The sequence below is a fragment of the Fonsecaea multimorphosa genome (genome assembly GCF_000836435.1).
Source record: "Fonsecaea multimorphosa CBS 102226 unplaced genomic scaffold supercont1.8, whole genome shotgun sequence".
NCBI classification, from domain to species: Eukaryota; Fungi; Ascomycota; class Eurotiomycetes; order Chaetothyriales; family Herpotrichiellaceae; genus Fonsecaea; species Fonsecaea multimorphosa.
In genome coordinates this window covers 456,299-476,058 of record NW_015971642.1, presented here as the reverse complement: position 1 = coordinate 476,058, position 19,760 = coordinate 456,299, and the positions used below count along the sequence as shown (strand labels likewise).

The 19,760-nt window shown below is 52.2% G+C and overlaps 9 protein-coding genes across 9 annotated transcripts; 5 read left to right on the top strand and 4 right to left on the bottom strand.

Moving 5' to 3' along the window:
• Positions 1 to 536: 536 nt before the first annotated feature.
• Positions 537 to 1,097, top strand: Z520_04877 (uncharacterized protein; the record flags this gene model as incomplete). Its single annotated transcript, XM_016775381.1, has 1 exon — positions 537 to 1,097. The coding sequence occupies one exon, from the start codon at positions 537 to 539 to the stop codon at positions 1,095 to 1,097; it is 561 nt and encodes a 186-aa protein (XP_016633424.1).
• A 588-nt stretch (positions 1,098 to 1,685) lies between these two features.
• Z520_04876 (uncharacterized protein) lies at positions 1,686 to 2,477 on the top strand (the record flags this gene model as incomplete). The annotated part of the gene is made up of 1 exon (XM_016775380.1): positions 1,686 to 2,477. The coding sequence occupies one exon, from the start codon at positions 1,686 to 1,688 to the stop codon at positions 2,475 to 2,477; it is 792 nt and encodes a 263-aa protein (XP_016633423.1).
• Positions 2,478 to 2,753: 276 nt separating this feature from the next.
• Z520_04875 (uncharacterized protein) lies at positions 2,754 to 4,675 on the top strand (the record flags this gene model as incomplete). Its single annotated transcript, XM_016775379.1, has 2 exons — positions 2,754 to 2,836; positions 2,902 to 4,675. The coding sequence occupies 2 exons, from the start codon at positions 2,754 to 2,756 to the stop codon at positions 4,673 to 4,675; spliced, it is 1,857 nt and encodes a 618-aa protein (XP_016633422.1).
• A 1,491-nt stretch (positions 4,676 to 6,166) lies between these two features.
• On the bottom strand, positions 6,167 to 7,529 carry Z520_04874 (uncharacterized protein; the record flags this gene model as incomplete). The annotated part of the gene is made up of 2 exons (XM_016775378.1): positions 6,167 to 6,220; positions 6,276 to 7,529. 2 exons carry the CDS (start codon positions 7,527 to 7,529, stop codon positions 6,167 to 6,169), a joined length of 1,308 nt encoding a protein of 435 aa, XP_016633421.1.
• Positions 7,530 to 11,500: 3,971 nt separating this feature from the next.
• Z520_04873 (uncharacterized protein) lies at positions 11,501 to 12,337 on the bottom strand (the record flags this gene model as incomplete). The annotated part of the gene is made up of 2 exons (XM_016775377.1): positions 11,501 to 12,134; positions 12,234 to 12,337. 2 exons carry the CDS (start codon positions 12,335 to 12,337, stop codon positions 11,501 to 11,503), a joined length of 738 nt encoding a protein of 245 aa, XP_016633420.1.
• Positions 12,338 to 12,643: 306 nt separating this feature from the next.
• Z520_04872 (uncharacterized protein) lies at positions 12,644 to 14,050 on the top strand (the record flags this gene model as incomplete). Its single annotated transcript, XM_016775376.1, has 1 exon — positions 12,644 to 14,050. The coding sequence occupies one exon, from the start codon at positions 12,644 to 12,646 to the stop codon at positions 14,048 to 14,050; it is 1,407 nt and encodes a 468-aa protein (XP_016633419.1).
• Positions 14,051 to 14,535: 485 nt separating this feature from the next.
• Positions 14,536 to 15,126, bottom strand: Z520_04871 (uncharacterized protein; the record flags this gene model as incomplete). The annotated part of the gene is made up of 1 exon (XM_016775375.1): positions 14,536 to 15,126. One exon carries the CDS (start codon positions 15,124 to 15,126, stop codon positions 14,536 to 14,538), a length of 591 nt encoding a protein of 196 aa, XP_016633418.1.
• Positions 15,127 to 15,483: 357 nt separating this feature from the next.
• Positions 15,484 to 16,546, top strand: Z520_04870 (uncharacterized protein; the record flags this gene model as incomplete). The annotated part of the gene is made up of 2 exons (XM_016775374.1): positions 15,484 to 15,599; positions 15,652 to 16,546. The coding sequence occupies 2 exons, from the start codon at positions 15,484 to 15,486 to the stop codon at positions 16,544 to 16,546; spliced, it is 1,011 nt and encodes a 336-aa protein (XP_016633417.1).
• A 2,045-nt stretch (positions 16,547 to 18,591) lies between these two features.
• On the bottom strand, positions 18,592 to 19,738 carry Z520_04869 (uncharacterized protein; the record flags this gene model as incomplete). The annotated part of the gene is made up of 3 exons (XM_016775373.1): positions 18,592 to 18,678; positions 18,841 to 19,177; positions 19,227 to 19,738. The coding sequence occupies 3 exons, from the start codon at positions 19,736 to 19,738 to the stop codon at positions 18,592 to 18,594; spliced, it is 936 nt and encodes a 311-aa protein (XP_016633416.1).
• Positions 19,739 to 19,760: the final 22 nt, after the last annotated feature.

Sequence of the window (19,760 nt, the reverse complement as noted above, 5' to 3'; positions counted from 1 at the left end):
GGAGCTCTGAAAATTGAAATGACGAGTCAAGAATTTGTCAATTGGTGGACAAAGCAAGGCCAGTGACATGAAGCCGGTGAACATTTGAGGAAAAGGGGCAAAAGACGCGGATGTGGGAGGATGACCGGAGTGTGCATTACGTGGTCCCAATCAGGATTAGTGCCTGATATCAGCCAATGAAAACCCTCGAAATTGGAGACCTAAAGGCTCAGCCTCACCGGCAGCTCAACCACTTCCCCTCCTCGCTCCTCGCACACCACAGGCTCAAATTTGCCTTCCAAGGTTCTGTCCCACGCCATTCAGCCTGATGATAAATAAGGGCTGAAGTCGACTCAAGCTCTTGAATTCTCTTACACCATCCTTGTAAGTTTCTTTACTGTTTTTAGTGTTCAGTCCGGACCCCTTACAGAGCGTGGACGTGAAGAATGGAGCAAAAAGCAAGAGACTATAGCGACAATGATATCAATGTGACTTCACAATCTACTGTCCATATCACACTTTGTCTGAGAGGTGCAAGCCACCTTACACCAGAAGACATGTCACCTCCGACATCGAGACCGTCCCTATCCAACGCAACCTCGTATGCAGAGAGACCCGTCGAGACTGCCAGGTTTAACGCTTGTCATGATATAGTCCGGGACTATGGGGAATTCCAGGAGAAATCAACATCCGCGACACCCAATCATACTGTTTCCTACCAGTCATCTCTGCCCACTGAAGAGGAAATTCCTACCTTCATGTTTGGACGACCGTTTGTGGACCAGACTACCTCGATGCCTCCGCACCCTAGGGTTGCGGCAAACAGATATCAGACTCCGGTGCTCTGGGCTTGTGGGGGACATGCTGCAGATCGCTCTGAAGAAGAGTCTGAAACGGAATACGATCCGGCAACGAAAGCGCATTTCAGACAGCACCTGGGCATCATTGATTGCAGCAAAGCTCTCCATTCTCATTCTCAGCAAGGAAAATGGCTACAAGGTAAAAGCAGTGCTTTGCAGGACTATGAGACGCAATTGCGCTTGCTGGAACAGCAGAATAGAGAACATGTGATGAAGGCCAGGGGCCTGCAACACAAGGATGCCGAAACATGGAAGTGAAAGGTCCGGCGAAGCAGTATCTCGACTCAACGGAGGGCGAGGATGACGCCAAAGCGGACATAGGCGGACCAACTCTCCAGCATGGGCACACAAGATCCCTAAGTAATGATTGACAATGTGGCACGCGTCTCTTCCCGCTGCTCAGGTGACACAACATCTAGACCGTTCGGCTGCTTGCTTTCCCCAATTCCTGCCCAAATGCCTTGGGAAGAACTGCATTGGTTGGAAAATTGGTGTGTGTATTCCGTGGTGCCGGCAGACCTTCCTCGTGTGGCGCTAAATTCGAGGGACTCGGAGAGAACCTTCTCGCCCTTGCCCTTACAACATTTTTGACACTGCGGTAACCATCCTCCCATACCCCTGCGTACCAAGCAGCCTCGTCGCAAATCGTCGCCCACGTTGTTGTATCAATCTAGAGATCCTCATCGGCTCCCCGGGCTGTTGTACCGTAGCCCTACCGTCAATGCCCTGCAATACCACTGTTACATGAGTATATCTGCGTTCTGCGGTGAAGTCGTGTGACAGACCAACATGCTGTAGCTGACCTCCAGGCCATTTTCGCTCTCCTGCTTTCCTTGCTAATGTGTCATGTCTATCACCAGTCCCGAGAAAGAAGAAATGCACAAAGAGAACAGTCCTCTCAGCGAGGAAGATGGAGAAGTGGACGACCATGATTCATCGCCTGCAAAGCCCTTAGACCAAGACCCAGAAGATCAACGTGTCGCGGAAACACCAGCAGCAAATCCTGCGCTTCCCAGCGACGAAGAACCTCCTCCATTACCGGTCGAGGCGCCCCCTGCTCAACCAGTGGATGATGGTTGGGAACCGATCTGGGATGACCATGCCCAAGCATTCTATTTCTTCAACCGATTCACAAAAGCGACACAGTGGGAGAATCCCAGAGTACCAGAAACATCGAGTCAAGCCGGCCCTCCAGGAGTTGGAAACCATGATAGAATAGCGGGAGCCCAGAGCCCTCCAGCACACAGAGTTGGCGGATATGACCCTGCCATCCATGGTGATTACGACCCAAATGCCGATTACGCCAAAGCCTACGAGATCTCTTCGGTGGACAACGCGCCTGGCGCTGCTCCGGGCACAAATCCTGCCGACGTTTATGCCGCATCCGGGACCTTTAATCGCTTCACGGGGAAATGGCAGCGAGCAGACCTCAACCCAGAGAAATTTACCGATGAGCAAAAGAGCCGGCGGCAGATGAATGCCTTCTTCGATGTGGATGCTGCGGCAAATAGTCACGATGGCAGAAGCCTGAGGGCAGAGAGGGCGAACAAGAAACTGAGCAAGGCAGAGGTAAAAGCGTTCAAGGAGAAGCGCAGGGAGAAGAAGGAAGAGAAACGGCGCGCATGGTTGAGGGATTGAGCACCACAAGCACTAAAGGAGAACAGTAGCTTTGCTTTATTCCTACAGAGGGCTGCGTCTTGTTGACCTTGGGTGTTTAGGTAGCATAGCAATACCCCGGGTTCAGTCGATGCGGAAATTTCGGAACTCGACACTATGTACTTCCTCGAACGAAATAAACCCACGAAAATAAATTTCCCTGTTGCAGTGTATCGTGCATTCAACTAGACCTCTCTCTCATTCTTTTCTCGGTCCTACCTCACGTTCATTCCTCGTTGCATCCGACATGCTACACTCATGCTCAGAGATTACATTGCGGCGATTTGCATCGCTTGGTACATCTTCATAGCCTGCGTCTGTGCCATTGGCTACATTTGTCTGTACGTTCTAAAGCCACCCCTCCTTTGATGGCTTCCTGCTCACTTACTGACCGTGGCTAATGTAGGTTTCTTTACTATCGCCAGACCCCTTCCCCAGGTACCGTTCTCTCCGAGTCAGCAAACCACGAGAGCATCCCCAATGTCACGGTCATCCGCCCTTGCAAGGGACTCGAACCTCACCTGTACGAATGTCTCGCCTCGACGTTCCAACAAGCCTACCCCCGAGACAAGATAGCGGTGCATTTCTGCGTTTCGTCGCGATCCGATCCTGCCTATGGGGTTATCGAGAAAGTCGTCAATGACCATGGGTCTCGGAATGCGCGGATCTTCGTCGAGGAGGAAGACGATGGACTCGCCAACGGAGACGAAGAGGAGAGCAACTACCGCAGGTTGCATCTGGGACCCAACCCAAAAATTCGGAACATGAGCAAGGCCTACCGCGAGGCAGGGAAGCGCGATCTCATATGGATACTCGACTGCAATGTCTGGGTGGGCCGGGGTGTCTGTGCACGCATGGTTGACAGGTTGTGCGGTTTCACCCGAGACGGACAACCACCAGCTACGCCATACAAGCTGGTCCATCACCTGCCTATATCAGTCGATGTGGACGTACACGCCTACGAGGGTGGTATCGGGGCGACGCACTCTCCGTCCCACAGCGGCGGCCCTTCCACACCGGGGCTTTCCCTTGGTATTGGGTCGCGACTCGACCAGCTCAAGCGGAGTGCAGGTGGCCACGTTGAAGAACTCTTTCTCTCTTCCTCCCACGCGAAGATGTATGTTGCCATCAACGCCGTGGCCGTCGCACCCTGCATCGTGGGAAAATCCACCATGTTCCGACGTGTGCACTTGGATCATCTCACAGCACAAAGGGCTCTCGAGGAAGACAAGGCCAGGAGGAAGCGAGACAACTTAACGGGCCGTGAAGCAGCAAACAGCGGTTTTGTCCCAAATGCACGGGTTGGCATCGACTATTTCTCCCACAATATCTGCGAAGACCACCTCATCGGCGATCTGCTCTGGAAATCCCCCATCCCCACAACCCCCGATCTCCCCCAGAACATGAAGAACCACGGCCTTGTCTACGGCGATCTCGCTATCCAGCCCATCAACTCCATGTCCCTCCCGTCCTACATGTCCCGGCGCGTTCGGTGGCTGAGGGTGAGAAAATTCACGGTCCCGGTAGCCACGCTGGTTGAACCGGGCACTGAGAGTTTTCTGTGTTCGCTGATGGGCGCTTGGGGCTTGACGACCTTCAGCGGTACGAAAGGCTGGGCGGGGGATTCGTGGGGACGGTTGTGGATGTGGTGGCTGCTGAGCATCCTCTGCTGGATGGCGGTGGATTGGACCGTGTACCTGTTGTTGCACTCGGGTCGGACCATTGAGACATCTACGCCAACATCCTCATCAGCATCCTCATCCTCATTCATGGGTTCGAACACAGACCAAGCAGCAGCAGCGGCAGCGAACGAAGTACCTGTCCCTGCATTCGCCCTCCCCCTGTCATCCACCTCACGCTCCCGACGTCGCTTCCCCGTCTGGCTTTTGGCGTGGCTCGGTCGCGAATCCCTCGCCTTCCCCATCTGGACGTGGGCGATCTGGGGCGGCACGAGCGTGACCTGGCGCGACCGCAGGTTCTGGGTCGGGTTTGACATGAAAGTGCACGAAATCCCAGACGACAAGAACGACCACTCACGCCGAAGATTGGTGGAGAAGAGTAATGGACACGCGACGAATGTGGATATGAATGCGAATGCGAATACAAATGGGACGTTGAGGGAACGTAAAGGAGCCGAATCGGAGTTGATAGAGCGAACAAGTGTACAAAAGTATGAGTGAATGAAATGAAACGTTTAACACTGGCGACGCCTTCCCCGCGATATTGGGCCAAAAGGCGGAGCCTCCTGAAGAAGTTACGAGGCCAATCGCACATGGGAAATTTGTATGTCGAAAGACGGACAGACAGGCAGACACCGAACTGAAAATTAACACGGCAGGCTAGGTAGCAGCTGGAGAGAGGTACCTAGGTATGTACGAGATACATACCACAGACAAGGCCCGGCAAACAAAAGAGACACTGCGTATCTGACGCCCATTTTCTTCAACATTTGCCACGCCCAGGTATGCTATGCGACCAGGTGCCCGTTTTGCCGTGCTATCTCATGCCATGCCATGCCACGCCCTATATTCTGTAGGTGCGTAAGCCGTAAAAGGCGGCGGCGGCGGCGGCGGCTGCTGCTGCTGTAAGGCTGCGCGAGGCTCTGTGGGAAAGGGACCCCTTTTGGATTTTTCTTCAGGCCTTCCATCGCCCGGATCTATCTACCTAGGTATGTACGAGGTACATACTCGGTAATCCCTGCTCTCTCACCATACCACTCAGCTCAGACCTTGTCAAGTACAGAGGGTGCCCGGCTAAGCGCGTTGAAGAGCTTTCTTTCCTTCCCCATTTCCCTTCGAGTGGTCTTACCAGCTAAAAGGTTTAGCAACGTACACACTGTTTCTACATTGCGGACGGTTTGTATTTTGCTCACCCACCTCGTCGATACTAAAGGTACATATTGGCATTCATATTTCCTCCCCTGATGCTTCACCCTTTGTCACTCTCACGTAGCTTATCCTTTAAGATCCAGCCACAAGAACGCGGATAATGCTGTGACTCCCGCATGACTTCGATCAAGACTTTTTAGTCCACTTTCTCCTCTCTTACCTGTCTTTTCACCTTCTCGTTGTCACACACATATCATGGTCCAGAAAGAGTCTCGGCTTTTCCTCGCGTGTCACATCACTCATAGCAATCATGGAGTCAACATTCATACAATCATTCTCTCATTGCCACCACCATATCAGCATCCCACTGTTAGGACAGCATCCCAGGTGCGAGAAGCATCCAGATAATTGGGCGAGGGCCAGGTAAGTTCGTGTCCGTCGACTATGGGAAATCGGAATCTGTGACGACTCTCTCGCGACTCAAGCATCCCATGTAGGCGACGTTTCTGATGACAGGGAATCGTGGATCCTGCAAATGGCATCGATAACGAAACCGTGAGGTCATCATTGTAGAACTATCGGTTGACCGATCGGCGATCAGGATGATGGGAAGTAATCACCGTCTATCTGGTTAGCGATTTAACACTGTCAAGAAGGTGGGTGAGCGCCGGCTTTCCCACTGGCTCGGTCCGCATCTTGAACAGCGTTTATTTTGGCCGGCACCACCATGTCGGAGAGACGCTGGTAGCCGGGTCCTTCTCTCTGGATGACTCCTGATCATCGTTGGTTGACGGTGGACATCTCCAGGTCGTCATGCCACAGATGTCGGTTTGCATGAACAATTCAGCTTGCGAGGTTTGACACTCGCCTGGAATCCATGAAGCTGGACAAGACGTACTAATGGCTGGGCCAGTCGTTAGTAAAAGCATACGAGCTTACAAAGGTCCCTTACCCATTGCATGTTTGTCTCGTGGTGGCAGCAAGGCTCTGTTATCCTTCTGGTGACAGTATCGCCATGAGTCCCGTCCCCTGGCACTTTGTGGTATCTTATCTCTAGAGTTCCATCCTTTACTCGATCAACACTGTCGACCTTGATACGTCGTACCCTCATCAAAGTCTCACCGTATGCTTCTTCGATTTCAACGACCGCTTTAGCCACGGCATAGGCAACACAACTGTTCCAATGGCCCTCGACGACCTTCAAGTCTTGCAATGCCTCGAGGGCGTTTCGGCGGATGTCGCGGACTCGGCACAGTGTAGCAATAAAGTACAGCGGCGCAATAAAGCCCAGGTGCACCTTTAGGACAAGATTGCTGTCCTGTCCCTTTTCCATTGTAGTGTATCCACTTCGCAAAAAGGTCCGCAGCTGAGCAAACATGATTCGGAAGTCTGCAGCGGCACGATTGTAACAGCAGTCATTGTCTGGAGGAAGAGTCTTCAACATCAGCAGGGCCATCCGATGATGAGCAAGTAGCAACAGCTGCCAGTCTTTCAGGAGTGGTTCGTCAAGTTCAAGATTTGCTTTCCAGCGACCAAAGGCGCTCGCCCAATCGGCAACGTACTTGCGGACGCCTGGGATCATGGGTGTCGAATGGTGTGGTTTGCCCAGCTCAAGAAGCAGGACCATATAGACAGCCTGTTGTAGATGCTTGTTTGCCTGAGCCAGGTCTTCAAATATCTCGGGCATGTCAGGAACCGCATACGTCGCACCTTCTGTCGGATTGGCCGACTCAGGTCCTGGTTCTTCTCGCAGTGCATAGTTTTCCGACTTGGCCATGAAACCACGTATTATGGGCTCGATGAACTCAGCAACTTCTGGAGCAATTATGGCTTGTCTCCTTCGGTTCTCAGAAATAATACGATGCCCGGATTTGAGATGAGTGAGTCCCGCGGCGGAGGCGCCCATGAGAAAATCACAGTGAGCGAAGAGGATGCATGAGATCAAAATGATCTCGAGGGGCAAGGCACTTTGGCCCTGGTTGATCTCTGTGATGGCCTTTGTGTAATAGAGAGTAAAGGTGTGGTTCTGCCAAGGTGTTCGCTTCGTGAGCTCGATCCATTCGTGCAGGCTACTCAATGCAGCCAAGCTATGACGGACACAGGCCTGGGTCTGACTTGCTTGAATAACCAACCGATTCCAAAAGCTCCATGCTGAGCGAGACGAGTAATGGACCAAGGCTTTATCGTCGAGGAAGGAGTCCATCATCTCGGCAAAGTAGGAGGCAATTCGAGGCGCCGTGAACTCGAGGTAGAACTGGGTAGGCCGATTGAGATCAGGCTCATTGTAGAAGTGGATGGGGTTGCCGCTGTTAAACCAAGGGACGATTTCTTCGGTCGGTGAGTGTCCGTGAGATGCAGACTGCAGCAACCATGCTTTTGATTGCGTGTAGCCTTCGCACACTCGACCGGCTTTGGCACATCGAAGACACCGTGGATGTGTTTCGTCGCCTAGGACATTGAGGAGACGAGTTAGCCCAGGTATGAGAGATGGAACGTCCCAAAAAAGAGACGAGACCACGCGACGAGCAGATGCAGTCAAGACAATGCCGCCATTTCATCTGCTAGCTCAACCAGTACGGAATACTTAGGACTGTAGGAGGAACTAGTGGGGATTGACGTACATTTGACCCTCCGTTGTCTTGCTTAAGTTAGCGAACTCTTGAAAATGGAACAGAGTAAGGGAGAATAAGAAAAGTGGTGGATAGAAGATGAAATGTTCAGACCTAGAAAAAGGGGAGATGGGGAACATGAGGATGGAGGATGAAAGATGCAGGCAGGAGTGAGGAGGGAGGAGGGAGGAGGAGAGATTGGCAACTCATACCTGCAAGTTAGGCAGCCGGTACGCACTTTGTGATGGCTCCTTTTCAATCTTGTGGGTGACTTTTCCCGTTCCCTTTCTCTTTCTCCCTCCCTGTTCTTCTCTCGTTCTGCCTCTCTATCTCCAAGAACTACCAGTGTAGTTTCTGTTGGCATCTGAACTTCAACAACTCTGGATGTTCTGGCTGTTCTGGATGTTTTGGATGGTTTGGCGCTTCGCTCTACCAGCTGCTCAGCACCCGTCAATGGACGCCTGTCAGCGACCACAAGGGCTCGAGGTACCATCTCGTACCCACGGATGGGGGCATTTGGGATTAAGCTGAGTTTTGCTGGAGCATAAGTCAGACTGGGCCGAATCCCTCAGCTGGAGATGGTTTTGTTGAGTATACAAAAGGATAAAAGGCCAATTCAAGGGCCCTTAGATAATATAGGACGCTAACTCCTGCATGGGCGGATCAGGCCATCTAAACAGCCTGAGGTGCAGTAAAGGTCAACCGGAAGAGGATGAGCCACCGCCGTGTCCTGAGATCCGAATGGGTGGAATACCGCCTTGACACCCTTTTCAACGTGGAATTGCGGGTCAAGTTTTAAGCCCTGCGCAACCGAGTTCAACTTGGTACGGAGGACTCTCAGATATCTCTTGCCGACTGAAAGCCAGTGACGCCATCAAGACCGCGTGTCCGAGCAGCAAGATTGGGGGGGACGTGAACTTGCTCCGCCTCCAGGTCGGTTGGTTCAGTCCAAAGTATGATCGGGTAGCGCAAGAGCAGGCGGTGAGGTATAATAATAAGCAGGAACAGGGGACGCCACACGGAGGCCATGTTCTGGTGGTTTCGCACACCCATGGTTGGCCAAGCCAAGATATGCAAAGCATTCATGCTGCGGAATCCCAGTCGCTCGATGCCTCGCGTGCACAAACTATTCTGGCTCGGGCCAAACACCTCGAGTCAGTGTCCCCCAGTCCGGCCCCTGCTGCCATGCTGGCCACTAAGAGGGCCGGTTTCTTTGTCCCAAGTCGTTCCCGGGGAGCACCTGGTGGTGCAGGGGAACCACGCCGTCTCTTTTGTCTCTCCTCGACAGGGTCACGCCGCCGTTGTGACAAGATCTGGGCGGTGCACCAATTGCTCTGGAGCAGTACGAGGTACCTATGTTCTCGGGCGCCGCCGTCCCAGGCCACCCTACTGTCAAAGGGAGTCGCTTTCAGCCCTAAGGGATCAGAAAGGTGTGGCCCCCTCCTTGCTTGCGCCCACCCGCGCTCTACGAGTCTATTTACATGCCAAGTGACTAATCAGCCCTAATTGGTTTGATAATCGACCATTGTGGTTGCCGACGTCGAGTCAAGACGCTGGGAAAACTCTCGACGAAACCTTCGTCCATGTGGGCAAAGACGGACACCTACCCAGACCAGCCTAAAGCTTTCGTCCAAGCCCGGGGATAGCCTGGACCATCTCCCAATCAATTTATCCCCTTGGCCCCCATTCAAACCTTTTCAAGTCGCGAATGCATAATGTTACAAAAGAACGTTGCGGTAGATTACAAAAACTACGAGACACGGGCTATGGTTTCCGCTCGGCAGCCGTGGTGAATACCCTAAACTGGGCTCTTCCAAATACCTAGGTAACTATCACGCAAACCATTTTCCATATTTGTGCACGGGGCCGAAATCGAAAGCTGCATGGGTTTGCGCATTTCCAATCGAGTCCATAGTGCGCCTTCTATAGGACGTAAATTTGACGAGATGCAGCAGCAAGCAACACTAGCGATGAACAAAAGAAGAAACGAGTCCGCGATCGAGCGATCGACTGGCACCCACTGGGGCTCATTGACCTCTCCACGTATTGCGCTTACTGCCTACAATGTTCCTCCTTTGAGATTAGCAATCCTGCCATCGCGATCGACGCCTGTGCTGGAAACGTTTTCTGAACTCAGGACAAAGCTCGCTCGAGGCAGGCATTGAAATCACGATCTACAGCGTCTGTGCTTGAATGGATTGTGGTAGCTCACGCCAATAATGCACTTTGTCTCGACTGGACGTCTTACTGCGCTTTCGGTCCTCATTTGGTCAGATCAGGGATACTTATGACAATTGTACCCAGACCGCCAGAAGCAATATCTGACCACCGTTTTCGCGGTCTCGAATAGGTGATGTTCAGCCGTTGACCGCCAGACGCCTTATGTTTCCTTGGGGTCAGCCTCGTCTTGATGTTAGCCTTTGATCTGAATGATCACAAAAGATCCGACCACGCAGGACCGCGCCAATGGAACAGGTGACGTCTCTGCAGAGAATGCGTGACCAACACAGCAGCTGGAAGCGGATCCGGTGGGCCGACCTGCGAATCTGGTTGAGAGCACGGGAGGCAGGATTTAGGGCTGACTGCAGGGGACATGCCGACCACTCTTGACATGATGCCCTTGCATATCATATCATAACGTCTCGGCAGCCCGGCCAGTCTCCAGACCAATGGTGGGAGAATAAACCAGGCTCAAACACGTATGTGCTCAAGGGAGGGGACGGGGCTGTCTACCACCGCAATAACGACGCCAGCTCTTTTCCCCTTTACACCAGGGACAGACGTTTGGACATGAGTTTAGGTGGTATCTCGTAGAAGCTTTGATAATGGTGTAATGTGTGTATTTTTGACTTTCGCAGAATAGCAACCGGAAGGGATCAAGGGACGACGGGACGGTCTTGCCAGATGGTACACAAATACCTACCTAAGGTACCTAGGTATGCAGGTGGCATTTCTTGGGGGCCTAAATGGTGGATGAGCTGCGGAACCAATTCAGTGGCGTTTACTTCGAAACGGCCATGAGTCGTCACCTTCGTCACTAAAACAATGACCGAGACGCCATGGGCGTACATTGTGTCTTCTGAAGTCAGCAGAACTTGTTGCCTCGTGCCAGTGGTGGAGGGGGTCTTCAACCTGGTCCCAAATACACACATGCGCAGTAGATCTTGATACTCGTTACAACGATTGAACCTTTTTCCCAACGCCCTCTTTTCAAGTTCGCACTGAAATTAGCCCGACAGTGTCGGACCCGAAGGTATTTCCCGAGTAAGGCAAACGAAAATCCGGGAGATCAGACCGTCCTCCTCCAGGATAGAGGTTACATAGCTAAGCAAGATCATCGCTGTGCAAGACCAATTGCTGGGCGAAGCCATGTCGGTGGTCATTGGGGGCGAAATGAAGAAAGTTCATAGGGCTTTTTTGCTGGGAATAATGAACACAATATTCGAATAAGCCTGGACCAACTTGCGGGCCACACCCATATTCCCCCCCGGCTCTTTTGAACACCGTAAAATGCTTTCCTTTTGGATGGCTAGTCCATCGCGACACGCCCCCCATCCGGAGAAAATATTTAGACCGACCACCACAACCACAGCAGGCCCTTGAGATACTCGACAATCTCCTCTCCGCCCAGTTTACTCTCGCCGTATAACCGATCGACAAAGGTGATGGGACACTCTTCGACCTTGAGGCCCATGGCTTTGGCCCGCACCATCATCTCCATCTGGAACGTGTACCCCTTTGACTGCGTCTTCTCAATCACTCTCACAAGTGCCTCCTTCTTGTACAGCCTGAACGAACCCGTCAAATCGCTGACACCAGGGTTCAACAGAAAATCCGCGAGGATATTTGCGCCCTGACTTGTGAGTTTCCTCTTGGCGTCCCATCCGTACACACCCCCGATCAATCCATTCTTGGACCGGTACCGTGTGCCCGTGACAATGTCTGCGTTTGTGGCCTTTTGGATCTTGACAAACTCCGGGATGAATTTCGGGTGGTGCGAGAAGTCGGCGTCCATGATGATCACGTAGTTGCCCGACACAAACTGTAATCCGTGCACGTATGCGGTGCCCAGGCCCAGTTTGCCTGCCCGGGGCTTCAGGATGATGTGGTCGGCGCCGAAGGACTTTTGGACCTGTTTTGCTCGCTCGAGCGTACCGTCCGGAGAGGCGTCGTCGACGATGATGATCTCCCAGTTTAGTTTCCTGTAGGGGAACGCATTGTTAGACATTTGTTGAGCCATGTGCGTAAGATGGTGCAGGTGGTGGTAGTGGTGGGTGGTAGTGCACCGGAGGGGGACTTACTCCTTTGTGAAGACATCGGAGAGCATCTGCACCAGGACGGGCAGGTTCTGGCGCTCATTGTAAGTTGGCAGAATGACGGAGTATTTGTCTCCTTTGGAACCCATGGCTGTAGAGTCTTGAAGTGTGTCCTTAAAAGACTGCGACGTTGTGCTTGTGTGGATTTCGCAGTTGGAGTGGCTTTGAGTTGTACGCGACAGATCATCAATGCGGCGCGACGTGCAGGTGGTGGATTTCCTAAGGGACTCAACCGAGGTTTATCCGACCCTGAACCTTCGATATCAATGTCTGTCTCGATGTCTTCTCTGTAAGCACCATCCCGTGCTCGATGAAAGAGACCAGCACACATGCGTTGCCGCAGCTGAAGTGGTGAGTGACGGACTGCTCGAGTGTGAAAGTGTGACGTCCTCGAAATGGCTTCCGTACACCACAGCCGCAAGCCCTCCAGTCGAACAGCCCTGCCTCGAAGAACTACCAAAGGCCCACTCGATGCACCAACAGGACCCTTGCCTACTGTATCTGCGACGTCTGTGGCCTCTGCGCAAAACCACTCAGTACCATTGTCGCCGAGTGCAGAAGTCAGCGAGCCGGTAGGAGCGTCTGGAACAGCCACCGAACCACTACCAGCTTCGAGTGTCCAGCAGCCGGGGTCGCCGACTGAAGACTTAGCTCCAGCAGAAGAAAGGGACCTCTCCTTCCTCCTCGATGCTTCAATTTACCATGCTCTCTCTCAGCTTGAAGTCCCCGGCCCTTTTCGAAAACCGTTCCTCCCGCCCCCGAACGCGGAAACGCCCCTCAAAACTTGCATGCAACAGTTAGATTCACTCCTCTCTCAATGCGATTTTCTACGAGCCGCCCAGTTGGCAGGCTCCATCTTGGTCTCCGGTACCGTGCGGCCCATGGACTCAAAATCCATCTTTCGCCTGCTGGAGATTAGGTACTCTTGTCTCGAACTTTCGGGGAATTTGCTGCTTGCTGCACAGGAGGCGAAGGCGTTGGAGGATCTGAGTTCCGGGTTCTACTATGATGAGCCAAACTCGGAGAGAGGAAGCGCAGATGATGACTTGGCAGGTGGCCAGAAAGTGCCGACCCACATAATGCCCTTTTCTCTGCGCTTGCAAGCGCTGAGACTGCAGAGCATCGGCTTCTCGGATCCAAGAAGGGGAGTGTCTACGCTTTACGATGTTGCGCTGGAGTGCAGAGAACATTTATCCGCTACGCGTACATCATCCGAGCAGAGAGAGCTCTGGACTGAACGGCTCGGTGAAGTTTCCGTTCGGGTTGTGAACGCTTTGATTGAGATGGGAGATGTTGATTGCGCTGCGAGAACCCTTGCAGGTATGAGACCCGCGACTGATGATCATCTGGCTCTCTGGACATCCAGGATGAGCCTGTTGAGAATCAAGATGGGCGATATAGCAGGAGCTAAGAGATTGATTGAATCGGGAAACCTAGATTCGCAGGACAAGCTTGTACTTGGCTCTCTTCTTCATATCGCTGAAGGCCGATATGACGATGCTATGAAGGGTCTGTCCGAAAATGGAGCGAGTGCTGATTCAGACTTGGCTGCGCTCGTGAAACAGAACCTCGCCGTCGCATATCTATATCGGGGAGAGATTCAGAAGTCCAGGCAGATCCTGGAAAAATTGGTCAATGACGGACATTCTTTCCAGACACTGACCATCAACCTCGCTACTATCTATGATCTGACTTCGGATCGATCGCGCGAATTGAAGGCCTCAATGGTCTCACATATTGCTGGTCGTCAGAGAGACCCTGCGCATGTACGCACATTTGTGAATGCCGACTTCAAGCTATGAACAAATGTCACCGAGTTTATATGCAAATGGACGCCATGGTCCCATAACGGTAGTCAAAGGCTTTGAGGAGTCCTTTGAGATGGGACAAGGCGGCCAAGACGATCAGGACATGGAAGATCTGGTGTGAGTGTCCGAGAGTGTCGAATTTGCCTGGATAGAAGGACTCTGGAACCCTCGCCTGAAATTATCTACTCAGCATATGATTACCATCAATGCGTATGGTAACCTACCGCATACAGACCGGCACCCAAAATATACAGAGCTCCCTGCAACACCAGCCACGACAAGCCAATCTGGTTCTCCATATTCCCGATTCCGAAGGTTCTCAGCCCATCGAGGACAGGGAATACTGCGGATACGCCCATGCCAACAAACATCAAAGCCCGGTACGGTCTCCAGGCTGGAGTTCGGAAGCGTGGATGGACTGATGTGGTGGTGCATGCAATACCCAATGTGCAGATCTGGCTCAGGTCTTAGCAATGTGGCTACGCCGTGTGACACTTGCTCACCATAGTCCAATATGTCCATTGCTTGGCTGGATGGCACCAAAATGCATAATATACACTGGGAATAAATGAGCCGGCAATCAGCACAGATATGCCGGCATAGTCCAGCTGATTCCACATTCGGGCAACGGGCGGAGAGTGGTTGGACAAAGTGTGGTAGAAAGCGCTCAGTCCTAAACAAACGGCCGCACCACCAAAAAAGCAGCTCATTGCTATGACGTCGGCCACTGATGCTTTCTCATAGCGAGGTTCAAGCTCGCTATAGAGAAATGCTGCAAAGGGCAAGCTGAGAGTGGCAGGGACCAAATGCGTCCAAATGTTCACGCTCTCGTTATGCCAGTGCAGAATACTCTGCAGAGATCTTGTGTAGCTGTAAGAGGCCTGCCGATAGCTGCCATGGATGAAGTGGTTGTCTTGGAGCCAGTGCGGTAGATCATTCCAGTGTATGAGAGTGTGCCAAAGATCCTCAGCTTCTGCGGATTGTTTGTCTGGATCGACTGATTTGCTCGAAGGAGACGCTGTTTTCCCTTCGTCTTTAGGTCTGTCGTTGTCTATATCTCTCGTCGACATGGTTGCGTTCTATCTTCGCCTTTGGTGGGCTGGTCGCAATGTCAAGAAATTTAATTGTTGGGACGGAAGTGATAGGAGGGACGGTAAAATATCGGGAGTTGATCACAATGAGGTCAATGCGAGGCTCGGCCCGTGCCTCTCTTGCCTCTGCATCGATTACTCCGAGTCGTACGGACTTCAAAATGTTGTGAAGATGCAAGGGGCGTGATGATCCTGGCATGATTGCTCCTTCTCTCTTGTCCCCAGCTGTAGACCAGAAGTAGCGTCTGACGCAAAGGTGATGGCGCCGTCTCCCAACAACATCATACAGAGCAAAATCGACATAATGTCAAGCAGAATCAATTAAGCCGGACCAAGATGGCTCAAGCCCCTCCAACGCTCGGGCGAAAATCATCGGCCCCATGGGACAGGCTACGACCAGTAAAGCAAGATCCTTTGGAGGCCATGGGATTCGTCTCCAAGGGCGATAACAGGTACGGCCCTCCCCTGCCTAGTCCAAGGTTGCTTGTTTGTAACGGGAATAAGGCTACTTGAGGTCAAAACCCAGCAGAGCTTCTACAACAAGATTGTTGCTCGCTACATGCAATTCTGTGCACAGCACTCCAAGGACCTGGACAGTGCGTTTGCGTCTTTAACTCTTGATGAGGGCCAGTCGCCGGCCTTGGATCCCTTGAAGAAATCCACTGGAAAGCCGACCAATCCTCAACCTGCACAAGCTCAAGGCTCATCGCAACCAGACTACATTGTCCCTACGAACACTCGATCGCCAAATGTCGCGTCGCCTCTGCCAGCATCGGAGCTCTCGATCATTCTTCTAGCATTGCGAAAACTACGCGAGGGTCTGCTTGCCAGTTCTGCGTCCGCACCAAATCCCGTCTTTTCTCAACGAGTACATGTGTTCAACATCCGAGTCGCCATCCTAGCGCTTCATCCGGAGGGCTACCATCCTTCGTTGATGCATCTACTGTCCGTCCTGCACACGTCTGAGCATCCGCTACCGCGATCCGAGTTAGTTGAGATGACGACCTACTTGATCCTTGACATGGCTATCCGGCAGCATGATCTCTACCAAGCGTATGCCTTGAGGTACAATAGCCGTGTCCGCTTTGGGTACAAGAGTCGAGTTGTCGACAGCATATTGAAATCGATCGTCATAGGAGATTGGGTCACGTTCTGGCGTGTTCGACAGAAGGTTGATGGCTATGTACGAGCGATCCTTTATTGGCACCTCGAGACTCAGCGCAAGATGGTCCTCAAAACCATCGGTCGAGCCTACTATGCTTGCGACGTGGACTGGATCCTACAGAGCGCCACCGGCGGCCAACAGAGCTGGGACGAACTAGTCAAGGAAGAAGATGTTGGCTGGATGCGAGAAGGGGATAAGGTCGTGATCCGGAAGCCGAAGGCCAAGACCAGCTAACCCTAGATATTCAGCATGCGAGCGAGTGATGCAAGTCATTCGCTTCCTGTGTTTGCAGATCCGAGCGTTTCCAGAGGCGTGTGAAAGACAGGTCTAGATCTGGAGCGGCGGTCCTGAAACTGTTTGAGAGAGTGCGAAACAACCCCCCGATGACTGTCCTCGCCGTTACATGGGTTGGGGGTTTGCATGGTTTGCATGGTTTGCGTACTTTGTCCACTCCAGCCACCTCTTGGCACGCTTACTCAGTTACCAGCCACACAATTGTAGCCAATGACAGGCGGTGGCACTGTTTACTTCCCGGTCTTGGCGCTTGACTGCGCTCCGTGTTGGTCTGTTTTCGAACTGACTCTCCCAACCTCTTCAACGAGCTGCAACGAACGCGCCGATAGCCACCGCAATACCACCACATGATGCGCTATACGAGGTATGCGCGCAGCAATGGTCTGCGCAATGACCAGCCCTTGCATTTCTGCTCTGACATGGAACGGTACATGTCTAAAAGTTCTTCCCTTCATTCCCCTTCTCCTTCTGTCTAGTATTCAAATTCATCCGCTCTCACTATTGCCCAGAAGATTACACAGTATCGAACAGATTCTCTGAGCCCCGGTCGACTGTGATACTCAATCCGCTACCTTACCAGAATGAAGTCGACGACAGCCTTTAACATGCTCTCTTTGTCGTCGTTGCTAATTCTGTCCCGTGCCTTCCCGCTTCTCCCACCATCGATCGAAAGAAGAGCACCGGTCTCATACTCAGTTGTCGCAGTGGGCGGCGCAAGCACAACAGACGATGCCTCGCCAACTGCAACAATCACTGACGCCGTCACTCGTACAACCACCGTGATGGAGACACAACTATCCACCATCGTCATCTCAGGGCCGGAAACAGCCACAACGATAGTGGTGACCGTTACCTCTCCATCGCCGACCACTATCACCGATTACTCGCCTGCCTCGACAACAATACCAATCGCCTCCCCTTCAGAAACATCTTCCGCCTCGTCGAGTCAACAATATCCTCCCTCCAACTCATCGCCCTCAATAGCAACCTCAATAGCACCCTCCATTGCGATAGTTACGGCGACGGAGACTCTTCCGCCAGTGACTGTCACTGTCACACAACCACAGCCTTCAACAACACCGTATGACGACGGCATGTGGCACACATACTATTACTACACCGTCACCCCGGAGAGTTCTCCGAGCTGGACAACAACAACCACTGCAACTACTTCGGAATCGAGTTTCCAACCAAGCTGGACCTCAAGCTTGCCCACCACTTTGTCACCGCCCCCAATCCCTACACTTCGATGAAGCGATGTCAGTCAATGATCCTTTCTATGAAATCATGATGTATAAAATGCAATTGGGCCTCTTTTGGGTTATCTGCAGGGCAAAGAGGACGGCTTTCGCATCGGAGTTATGGCCTCTTTCAAGCCAGTTTGTATCATTAACTTCGTTAACTTTATAGACGGGTAGCTATACACATTGTATATAGATTCGTATACTATACTCGAGTTTCCTGGTCTTCGCTGTGTCCGCCCCTCTGCGATATCTTTAAGTAAACTACTTTGGGTTCGCTCGTCGACACCTCACGTGTCATAAAGCGGCTCGTAAAATCTCCAAACTCTTCAAGCCAACTAGTGCATAGGTGGAGATGGACTAGTGCAGTGCATTCACACTCACTGTGTGCAACGCTGCAAAGTGATTGCCGAAACATCCTCACGTGAACACGCACATCAATAACGCGGTGAGAAGACCACTTTTACACTTGGTGGAGTCATTGTAAAGTCGTTTTAGAACACCCCTTTCGAAACCGGCGACATCCATTTCTTTGGAAAATGAGATATCAAAATCCTTTGCAATTTTGGCTGTGATGACGCGCAGCTCCATCATGGCGAGAGGCTTGCCCACACAACTGTACGCACCAATTGAAAAGGGGATGAAAGCGTCTTTATTATTATATGGCTCGGGCCCTTCGCCGATCCAGCGTTCAGGGATGAATTCGTTTAGTCGGCCCCAGTTCCGGGCATCTCGCTAGACCGTTCAAGGAGAGACGCTGACGAGCGTGTAGCCAGGAATGAATTTGTTGGCTAGCTCCATGCCCTCGGGTGGCACGACTCGCTGCAGCCCCTGGGGGACCGGGGCATCAGTCGCAAAGCCTCGTTGATGACCACACCTAGGTAGGGAAGATTTCGTAGTGTGTTGTTGTCCAAGTCACCTCCGTGCTCCAGGACTTCTTGTTGCAGTCTCTTGTACTTGTCTTGATGTGCAACCAAATAGTAAACGACGCACCCCATCGCGATGGATGACGTATCCGAGCCTCCGACAATAGCTGTGCGTGAGTCCATGATCAGCTCCAAGCTCTGTGAGTTTGGTTCCATTCTGATCTTCACCCAAAAGGTAGTAGAAGAGGTCCTTCCGAGACGAACCCTGCGCCTTTCGAGTCTTGAAGCAATCTCGAGAGTACTCTTCGAGATCTTTGACAGCACTATCTGTGGGCAGTGCATGGACGAGTGAATTCAGCCACGGGATGGCAGACAGCATGGAGACAGCTTTCATGAACCTGCGAAGCGTTGTCATGAAATGATGCGTTTCCCCCGACTTGACCATGTTGAATGGCATATCAAAGCTATGGTCCCATTAGCATTCCTCAAAGGCTTGTAATGGAAAAGACTCACGTCAGATCTCCCATGATGTCAAAACTGAGAAAGTTGATCCAGAGTGCGATGTCGACTTCCTTACGAAGTCTTATCTGCTCGATAAATTCATCGACGTGACGGACCATGAGGGGCTCAAACTCGGCCATAGCCGATCCACTATTTCCTTGTGACCAGACCTTACGTCTCGAGCGATGGATGGCATGGTCTTTGGTTCCTTGAATGCTTCGAGCCTCGGCGGTAGCAGATGGACCGTCATACCAGGGGCCCTTGTACAGCTTGCTGCCAGGTCCGTAGATCAGCTTGATGGCCTCCAGGTCGTTGATATCAAGCTCGTTTGGCGCAACCCGTACAATGTCGCCATACTTGTGGTGGAGCTCGAGGCTGTCTCGATGGTATTCTCCGCGAAGGTGTGACTCGCGAGTCCAAAGCTTTGTAACTCTAGCCCAGAAAGGACCTGGGAAAGCTCGCAACCTGTGAAAGAAGACTCGGTAGATGAAAATTGAAGTTGCTGTGACGGTCCGGTTCACCATTTTGTGAAAGCATAAGATCCTT